The sequence below is a fragment of the Cariama cristata genome, unplaced genomic scaffold (assembly GCF_000690535.1).
Source record: "Cariama cristata isolate BGI_N322 unplaced genomic scaffold, ASM69053v1 scaffold3477, whole genome shotgun sequence".
Lineage (NCBI taxonomy): Eukaryota > Metazoa > Chordata > Aves > Cariamiformes > Cariamidae > Cariama > Cariama cristata.
The window spans coordinates 1-10,235 of record NW_009624749.1 but is presented as its reverse complement, the minus strand read 5'-3'; the positions used below and the strand labels follow the sequence as shown (position 1 = coordinate 10,235).

The window sequence follows — 10,235 nt, the reverse complement described above, 5'->3', positions numbered from 1 at the left end:
CAGCAGGAAAGGATAAGCAGAAGGGAAAGATTTAAGGGCTCATAATATGAGGGGGTTAATAGTATGTTATTGTAAAATGGTTTCTGGCATGATTTTTTTTTCCCCTCACCTGGTTGACATGAACGCGAGGTTGATTCTGTAGGCACAAGACAAAGTGATGGTGCCCACTGGGGTACCCACTGTCCCAACACGGACTGTCTGGAAACCTGTAAGGTTAAGGAATGATTATCAGTTTCACTGATTATTTATGTTCCATACTTCTCTATTCTGAGGTTACCTTATCTTATTTCTATGATGTTTCCATTACCCCTTGCAATCTGAACTCCAAAGAGACATATAGAACCCGTAACAGAACAGCAGCACTAGGTTGTCTTGCTGGTAGGCTTCATCTACAAGACTTCTGATGTTGCTTCCTATCTTGGTCTAAAATATTGCTCTGAAGTGCTTCTTGTTCCTGAATAGATCATGATCTCCTTTACCAGTCCTGCCCCTTATCGGCATACTTCCATATTCTTATTGCAGCTCCAGATCACTAGACTCAAAATGGCAATCACCCTAGACTTTGTCAAAGTACCACCATTATACCTGTCACCTTATGACACGATGCTTCACGGGTAGATCCAGATAAAAAGCATATGTAAACCTCAGCCTTAATTTTCCCTATGGCACTTAGGAATAGTAATAAATGGCCAGCCAGTACGGAAAACAGTTCTGCTTTAGTTTGTATGTGTTGCCTAATCATACCTTCTCCCAAGCCACTCAGTTGCACTTCACCAAAATATATCCTGCAGGAAAAGGAAAAAGAAAAGGTATTAGGTCCATTGAGGAAATAATACTATACATATCTTTATTTCTTATTTAATTTTATGCACTGAAAGGCTGGAACTACCTTTCCTCTTTAGGAGAAAAAGTAAGGAAGTGGCTAGAATGCCCAGCCCAAAAAACCTTTCATCTACTTCAGAAGCAGACACGTTATATAAAAAGAAAAAGGAAGAGAAAACGATAGTCTAATCAGAAAATTTCTCTTTACATTTTTTAAGCCTCTGTGGCAAGTCTGTGGTTCAGAGCAAAAATGTGAAGTGACACAAACTTCAGAGACAGGTCTGGGTCTAAAAGCTGGTACTCATCACATAACATAAAAGATTAACTGTGCTGTAAAGAGACCTGCTCTTAAGTATATGCCAAAGCAGCAGCGGAGGCAAAAATGAAGAAGTGGCTGGGATTTCTTTTTAAGTTCTCAGCTCTGCAAATCATAACAAACCTGAGATTTAGAATTATCTAAATTAGCTATGCAAACCTGTCAAAGACTCTTCTCAAAGCCAAAAAGGACTGGAAGGTGAGAACTACAAGGCAGCAGATCCCACAGGCTAAACAGAGTTGAACTCACTATTTGGATGAGTAAGCTGCAAGAACTACAGAAGTGGAGCTGAGGATGCATCTTTAAAATGGAATAGAAGGAGAGAGTCTGAATCTATACTGCAAAAGTATGCATTGCAGTTTTGTGCAACATAGAGAGGCATGTATCAAATACAGGCCAGACACTGAACTACTGGGTGCTAATAAGCAATTTAACCAGTGCTTGCATGTACAATTTTCGTACTCTTCTCAACATGACAGGCAAAAACTAATACTTTGCAGCCCGTCCTTAGTTTTTCTTCCAATGGCTCAGATTGAGGCTATAAGGTGATATATAGCCCAAAGTTCTCTTCTGTCACTGGTCCATAGTAGTTAAATCCAAACAATTAGAATTTATTATCACTCACCCCTTTTTACTACATTTGCAGCTGGATTGTGCAAATCTAGAGTCTCTGCTCTTTGTATTTCAAATGGAGAATTTCATATTCTGCTTTACCTGTACAATATTACATATTCGTGGCCTTGTTTCCTTGAGAGTCTGTAGGCTGGAGTTACCCTAGTTATAGCGAGCAAAGACTTCAGCAGCAGAGACAGCCTGTTGTATACGGTGTATGAAACTTTGATTTCTTTGTCACATCTATAGAACACAAAGGAAAAAATTAGTCTTTTGTTCTCAACTAAGTTGTTTGGTGTTGGTTGGGTTTTGTTTTTGTTTTTTTTTTTAATTTTTTTAAATCAAAATGAGTCTGGGCCAATTGTTTAATGTCAGTTTTATTGCCAAAATGATAAAATAAAGCCCCAGTGTGGCCACCTCTTATTGACCAACCAGCTAAGAGTCCTACTTCAATCTAGTCACCTGTTGTAGAAGTAATTGCTGAAAAATGCCACACAGCCTTCTCCTAGACGGAAACATCTTTTCAGTCTTAAAAGTATTTGTCGTTACTGAGCATATGAATTCTTATATCTGAGGAAGCATACTAGTTGTAATGGAAGAATGAAGAAGGAATAAAATTACTAGTTTATTTTCTTGACACCAATATTAAACAGTTTGACTGCTACACTAGACAAAGAGGGGACTTCCCTCTGAAGTGTGCCAGGCCACACAGCCAATAAGTGCTCATTCATCACCACGGACTGAGCATGCTTCCCCATTTCATCAGCTAAAACAAACACACACACACACACACACACAAAGAAAGTGGGAAGAATGCACTTACTTTTCATTCATTTCTAGACACCAAATTTCCAGCTCCATGGAGTCCCCCTGGATCAGAGAAAGGATGGCAAACAAAGGCTCATTTCAGAACACAAACCTTCTCACATCTCATTAACGATCAGCAACAGCCACACCTCTCAATGAAAATGTTTCTCCTGGCTCCCACTTTCTTATAATGCAACAACAGAAAAAGGTGCACTGGAAGTCTCACTGCACAATTAGGTCACTGAGGGAATACCTTCCTTAGAATGGCTAAGCTCTTCATGGTCTAAGAAACTAAATTTTGCTGCTCTATTGTTTATGTATTTGGCCTCAGATATTTGCAGTGAATTGCTTCTGTTAAACAAGACATTTCTTTTCATTAGCATATCAGCTAACTTCATAAATAAAGATATTTTCGCATTGTCTTGGACTAAAGGGCGGGAGCTCTGGTTGGTGACTTAAGTAAAAAAAAAAAAAGGCATCTATTTTGACTCAGTTCTCACCTCTGAGGTTTTGAGAGAAATCTCCACACACATAGACCGTCCAACAGCAGGTAGTTGTCCTGCCAGGGCTTTCTTTGCTTCATGAGTAACCTCTGGTATATCTTTGATTGCCAAATTGAACTGCAGAATGAAAAGAGATGATTCAATTTTTTTATTTCTTTGAAAAACTGCCTAATGGTACACTGCAGACAGACTCATAGACTCATATATAACACACTAGGACAGTGTCCACTGAAATATTTATGAAACAGAGTATTCCCAGATGGGCTCAGGCTTTTCACATTTGCAAACATTTCCTTGGCTGCTAATTCAAATGTTTTTCTTGATCCTGCCATAAAAATCACATTCCTTTTCCCTTGCTTGAGTCCTGTCTTCACCCACAAAGCATCTCAAGTCTCTTCAATTTTAATAAAGCCCATTACTGCAAACTCCTGAATTGCAGAGTTGCAAACTTCTGACAGAAAAGAACTCATCACCCCACCCTAAGCAGATCTTGGAAACGTGCCTTAGTTGGCAGGAGTTGCTGAGAAGTATCATTCATCTCTCCTCTAATCAGCCCTTAAGAGCCCAGAGGGACATGTTGCATGTCGACAAGAACAACAAAAAACCAAAACCCACACCACCAATGAACATAATTGACTACAGTAGTTATTCTATGGATAGTTATTATAGTCTGCACAAGACTACAACAACTACATTGTGCTCTCAACACACACACACAAAATCCCCAACAGTTACGGAGCTGCTTTAAAAAACATGACTTTACCCAGTCAGAGCCTGTTGGGGAGGATGATGATCGGGTACAGATTTTCTCTCCAAGTCGGGCCTGGACAATTACTTGTACTGTCTAGATTAGAAAGGAAAAGATACACACTCATGTTTTGAGCTCAGCAGAGCTCTCAGTTCAGAACCTCAGCTACACAAATTCCAAGTTAAAAAAAAAAGAAAGGGCTGACCAGGATGTAGAGAAGCAGAGCTTGCCATGCTAATCTTCAGGTCTAATCAATTTAAATTATTACATATAACAGGCAAATGTATTTCAGACAGAAAATCATTTTAAGCTGACCTTTCCTTGTAAAAACACACGGTGACTAAGTCAATTTTGCAATCGGGAGTTGCACAGTTTTTGGTAACACTAAACAAATTTACAACTATATCCTGAACCTGGACACCTAAACGAAAGGCAAGTGAATCTGTGCATTTGTAACACGGCCGTTGTCAAAGATTCTACTTGCACCCATGTACCAAGTGAGGCCACATTTTATAATTATGTATCAACATAGTTCAAAAGAATATTCGGGTATTACCGCTTTTGGATGCAATATAAAAATTTAGATAGGCTGAAAAGAAAGAGTGGAGTCCAACAGATGATACTACCTAACAGCTGGATGGTTAGATGTGTTGATAGGAGCCCGAGGCTGACAGAGGTGTGAAGTGCCTATAATGATTCTACAGCAGGACACTTCTGGGAGAAGGAAGAGGATTGAAGGTAGAAAAAAGTGGAAAACATGTTTTTCTAGTTATTCTCAGGAATCTCCTAAATTTGACATCATCTTTTCTTCATTTGTTCTTTAGCAAAAACAAAAAAACCCGCAAATCCCAACCTTTTTACTCTAGCCACAGCAAGTATGGCTTTTCTTAAACAAGAAAGAAGAGGCGCTTGCCCACAGGAGAAAAAGTTACCTTTAATGCAAAAAATTTGATGAACTTGTCCAGGTCCTTCCTGTCCTGGGAACTGAGATCAGTGTCCATTGCATATGGCAATCTGAAATACAACACAGGCATGGGAATGAAGTCTTGCTTCAGCTTTCTGTTTGGATTTCAAGATTTCAAAGTCTTTTGCCATTAGAGGCTACCTCAAAAGAAACGATAAGCACCAAAGGCCCCTGGCCGTCAAAATCCTAACACGCTAAGAACTTTGGGGGGTGGGTGTAAGCTATAAATGCACATAAATAGTTCATCTGGTCAGTGCAAAAGATACTAGAAAAGAAACAACAAAGGGGTCTCAATTAAAACTGGGTACAACTTCTCCACTTTCTCTGGCTTAAAAAAAACCCAACCAACAAACCCCCAAACATCTCAACATCCCAATGACTGGATTCTATGCCAAGCTATCCATCAGACATGGGAGTCTCTGCTTCAGAAATAATGTATCTTCAGTTGTCAGCACTGGTCAAAACCAAGCCAAATTGTTTTCTTGAGTCTGAAATTCTAAAACCAGTATTCCAGCGGTATTTCAGCAGATCGTGAAATCTATGTAATCAACCATTGCTGGAATGGGCTATGCTGCTTTTTTACTTCCAACAAATCCTACTTGCAGTAAACCTGAACAGCTACAAATCTACCTACAACCAACTGAAAAGATACATTTTTGCCAAGGGATAGACCAAAATTCTCTGTTCCCTTCTCTTGAAAGCTCTGACAACAAATACTTAGCTCCCACGTTCACACTGCCTTGTTTTTCAAAATACGACTGTTTCCAGCAACACAATGAAGTCACGCAGCGCCTGAAGCGAGGCAGGGCAAGGCACTAAGCAGATTTCTGCCACCATCACGTCACACGGCCTGGGATAAATCACAATTTTTCTCTCTCTCAGTTTCTTCATGTGTAAGTTAATAATCATATAGAGACTATGGGGAGGAATGCTTTAATTAGCAGCAGTAATTGTGCTTTTTGCTCATAAGCCTTCAAAGTATTAATCCACTCTTAATTCCTGTTGCTGTTTTTGTTTTGAGACGGCTAATCAGCCTGAAGCTGCTTGTCAAACATCACGTATTTATGGAACGCGCTGCTCATCCCAGAAACGTTGGCGGTTGAAGGTCAGCGAGCACGAGCAGCTGCCGTGCACAAGGTTACTCTACTCAGCGTTCCATCTTTAAGCAAAGACTGAACCTGCAGCAAGGTACGCTATTCATACAAATTAAAGCTTAGCAGGACAAAGGGGCCTGTTCACATAGAAAGCATCACATAATCTTTAATGACTACGCACAACTTGAACTTCTACTTAAAATATTTCACTTAATAGCAGTAAATGCCTATTCTAAGTAATGCTTTAGGAGCACCATCCAAGAAGGGCTGCTAGATAAGAGTACTGCAATGTATAGAGCATTTTGTAGAGAAGCGTGCTGCTTTCTGAATGACTTAATAAAAAGAAAGCTGGACATCTAATATGGTTAAAAGTTCCTAGGCTACATCGATACTGCATCTCCTAGCGCTGTACTGTTCTCATTACAAATTATAACTTAATTGGAGAACTAACAACACAAGTGACTCAACATTAGATGCGTTATCAAATTATCCTTTGGATATTTTAACCTCCTCATCAAAAGTATTATACTTTCTTTCCCTGCCTTTACCTCCACTAGACAGAGATTACAGATCTTTTCTGCTGGAGGGGGTGATGCAGAAGGAAGTCAGCACTTAAAAGCACTAGATGTTTAATTGATGCAGCACTCTAACTTAAAAAAGAATAAGCTTTTAGTACAGACATTTCCCACTACAAAAAAAATAGGCAAGAATGACCTGTTATTATTGTTTTGACTTAACTAAGTAAAACACTGTAAGAGTTGAAGGGACCTGAGATCTACAACAAAACCTGGCTGATACGGGCAATAAAACACCGCATGAAAAAACCCAAATCTTTTTCTCAGCAAAGAGAACGCTGACATTTAAATACCAAGAGAAATCAAATTCGCTTTTAATGTGAAAAGAAGTGAGAGGGCATTTCTATGTGACCCCTGAAGAAAGGTGCAAGAAAGTATATATCCTGATGTTGTAGGACAGCTGTCAAATAAAGCACCTACATTTGCCTTATGAGGCTGGAAAAGAAGTCTGGTATCGACTATTGCAAGATGTTTGGGAACTAATGGAAGGTGTTAGGCTCACTGGTCTGTTAGGAAAGGCAACAAAGCAGATCATCAGCACGGTTCCCTGTGCAGTACAGGAATTAGTTCCAATGACTATATACCCAAATATCTCTAGAGAAGAGACAAACAGGCATCAGAGTCATGTCTTAGATTCAGGGTTCAAAGAACGAGAGCTTCACGGCTCTGCCCCGCTGGAGCAGAACTGGGATTCTTCCTGCCAGATCTCAAACTATCTGTAACATTCATGAAACACTTGGAGATTCATACTCTTACCTCTCAAGGTCCAAATGCCAGCAACGGTTGACTCACCAGAGCCTAAAGTAGAGCAGAAAGTATCAGGCAAGGTTTCCTGTCAGGAATCTGTAATTTCAGGGGAAACTGGGACCTTGGAACTCGGCTCCTGACATGTCTAAGGGCTGTCATACGATGACCACTATCTCCTCATTTTTGCAGGGGCGCCTCTCATGATTACCTGAGATCTGCTAAGGCTTAGGACAGTGTTCCCCTTTTGACTCTTACCAAAAATGATTCTAGACAGGCCTAGAATTACAGTACGTTTTATTTACAAAAATGCCTCTGTACCCTCAGGTTAGCTGCCACCAGCTGCCCTGAACAGGAAGGAAATTCTTTAAACCTAGTTCCACCAAACTTGTTCAACTTCTCAGGCCCTGTAGGCTGTCACACCAGCACGGCTCCTTGTTAAGTGCCAGTATCCGGGCATATGCTTAGCTCAAGGAAGATGCTGTCTAATTTTACCCTGAATAACAACTAGAAGGAAATAACCTTTGGTCTAGGTTAGAAACCCACAGATGACTGATTCCCCCTCAACCAAGTAATCCCTTAAGTAAACCGATACCTCACTGCTTTAGCCTTACGCATAGGCTGTTCACAGGTAAAAACAGGCATCTTGGCCACATGGCTTTTTGCTTTGTCTCCCTCTTCCTGCAACATCCATGTTCATACTATTGCCTTTATCTATATGCCTTCGTCTTCACTCTCCTCTAAACAGAAACATCAGAGACAGATGATCAAAGGAGAACTGCCACATGTGGCTCTTTTGACTAAAGCCTTATTCTTTCTCACAAGGTTATGAGGCAAAGAATACTAGGCTTAGCCAACAGTTTAACATCTAAGCACTGCGCCTTCTACACTCTCACTGGTATTTATACTCTCCTTCTCCAAGGAGAAGGACACGCTGATGGCACCCTACTTGCATGACGCAACGAACTGCCAGAGCCCTCCCCTTCGTGCCTTGGTGCAGCCCAGAGAAACTACAGCTACTACTATGCCACGCTCCAGCCCGACAGCAGCAGCCCCGCTGCCTCCAGATACCCCTAACCCAGGCACACAACAGGCGCACGGTAACGCCTGTGAACACTTGCGTTACGGTACACGTTTCATACGTGGGAATGTAGCGCGTACGTCTGTTTGACACTCACGTACGTAAACGGGAAAGAGGCAGAAGCAGCTGACGCATACCAGGCACTATTATTACTGCCGGGGAAAGTATACACAGGCTGCTTCCATCACCTCCCTCCTCCGAGATTTCACTCTGAGCCATGGCTGCTACAACTGCAAGTCATCATGCTTTCCTTTCAAACAGATATTTACCAATGCAAAATAATTATTCATGGTTCCTATCCCACAGTGAAACGAAAAAGACCAGAGGGAAGAAACAAGAAGGGCTGAGGCTGTAAGGAGAGGGCTGTCCACAGCTCTCATCCTAGCTGTAGGTTCCCAGTTACATGCCTGTGCCCCCCAGCCTGGGCTCCTTGTCCCTACCACTCTTCCAGAACTTCTCTGTTAACACAGGATCCAAATCCAATCTCTGAGGACGTCCTAGGCGAAGCTCCAAAAGAGCCTCGTTGAATCATGCAGGTAAACAAGAAGCACATGGAAGTTTCTGAAGCTTTTAATAGAGTGCCTTTGATAAATAGGCTTGACTGCCAAGAAAGCTTTCCTAGAACATCCCCTTCAATGACCAAGAAGCTTCACTCCAAGCAGGTATTTTGAGCTCATTAACAAGCAACTATAAAAAGATGTCCATAAAGACAGCGCTCTGTTTCAAGGCTGGACCTACAAGTCAAACTCCAGTATCCTGCAATTACTTAAAATTAATCTCCATTTCGCCTTCTTAGTAGGTTAGTCAGAAACCTGGGGAGAGGGAACAGTTCTCAATGTTAAGGTGTGCCACTCTCATTCGTTAAAGTTTATGGATTTTTTTAAGAGAAGACTAGAGTGGATTCTAGCAGAAAAACTGTTTCACATAATATAAATATTCTGATGAAATCAAAGGCTCTGTAGTTCACTATATGGTTAAGTTTTGACTGATAAAGAGGCAATTTTTCCTGTTGATCAGGAAAACAGATTTACTTCATAACCAATAAATGACTTCTCAGCTTAGGAAATATCTTACTAAAGCCAGCACTGCCAGTTCAAATGGTGTCAGTTCAAAGGTCCATCCTCTCATTTTGTTTGTCAGGCCAAAGTATACAGACTAAACCAGAATCTGCTTCTACATACCCTGTACTACAACCACCAATATAATCACCAGGTCTCAACTTCTGTGTGAATACGTGTTCAGAAAAGCTGAGATTATACAATACCATTTAAGCAAAATAAAGTGACTCTGTATGATCCTTCCAGACATCTAAATACAGCCTGCCTCATCTGAATGATGCCACGAGAGAGAGGGTTCCACCAGGTCAGGCCACTCCTGCAATAATTTGGAGATGCTCTAAACTTCATTTGCATAGCCAACTAATTTTCAGGTAAGGCAGTAAACCCCCTTACAATGTGCCTAGTCACAACACTTCTGAAGTTTCTCAGCGGGCAGTTTGTAGGCTTAGCCCAAAGTGTTCTTTTTCTACCCGTTCGCTGACATGAAAGGTGTCTCTGCTCCCACAGAATCACCGGGAATGACACTGGTCGTGCCCCAAGAGCCACAGCTCTACCAGGAAAGAAAGATGCGATGATTTGTAAACCCCTGATCTTTCCTAACAGACAGCAAACTCACACATTACAGGAAAACTATACAATGGACCGTGGGGTCTGAAGTTTCACTGCTTGTAACAGGCTCTGAAGCATTTCGATTTTAGAAGACACCTCTTGGAGAGATTTCAGCGGGCCGCATCCTTCCCAGCCTGCACGGAGGGTCACCAGTCGCTAGGACAACAGAGCCCAGCCGCCGCGCCGAGGGGGCTGCAGCAAACCCCGACTTTAGCGAGCAGCGAAGCGAAAGTAAAGCGGAGACACGAAGCCGAAGGTTTAAGACCCGACCCCTCGAAGGGTCGCCCTCAGGCTCCCCGAGC

General features: G+C 41.5%; 1 protein-coding gene across 3 annotated transcripts in view; it reads right to left on the bottom strand.

The window, feature by feature from the left end:
- The window catches only part of ATG13 (autophagy related 13), a 16,413-nt gene extending 11,604 nt beyond the window's left edge, over nucleotides 1–4,809 (bottom strand). For all 3 annotated transcript variants that reach the window (XM_009703271.1, XM_009703272.1, XM_009703273.1), the window contains exons 1-7: nucleotides 4,741–4,809; nucleotides 3,824–3,904; nucleotides 3,058–3,177; nucleotides 2,574–2,620; nucleotides 1,853–1,993; nucleotides 745–785; nucleotides 110–206 (exon numbers count right to left, since the gene is read on the bottom strand). In XM_009703271.1, the coding sequence (XP_009701573.1) occupies nucleotides 110–206; nucleotides 745–785; nucleotides 1,853–1,993; nucleotides 2,574–2,620; nucleotides 3,058–3,177; nucleotides 3,824–3,904; nucleotides 4,741–4,809 (596 nt within the window). The remainder of the gene's footprint in view (nucleotides 1–109; nucleotides 207–744; nucleotides 786–1,852; nucleotides 1,994–2,573; nucleotides 2,621–3,057; nucleotides 3,178–3,823; nucleotides 3,905–4,740) is intronic.
- Nucleotides 4,810–10,235: the final 5,426 nt, after the last annotated feature.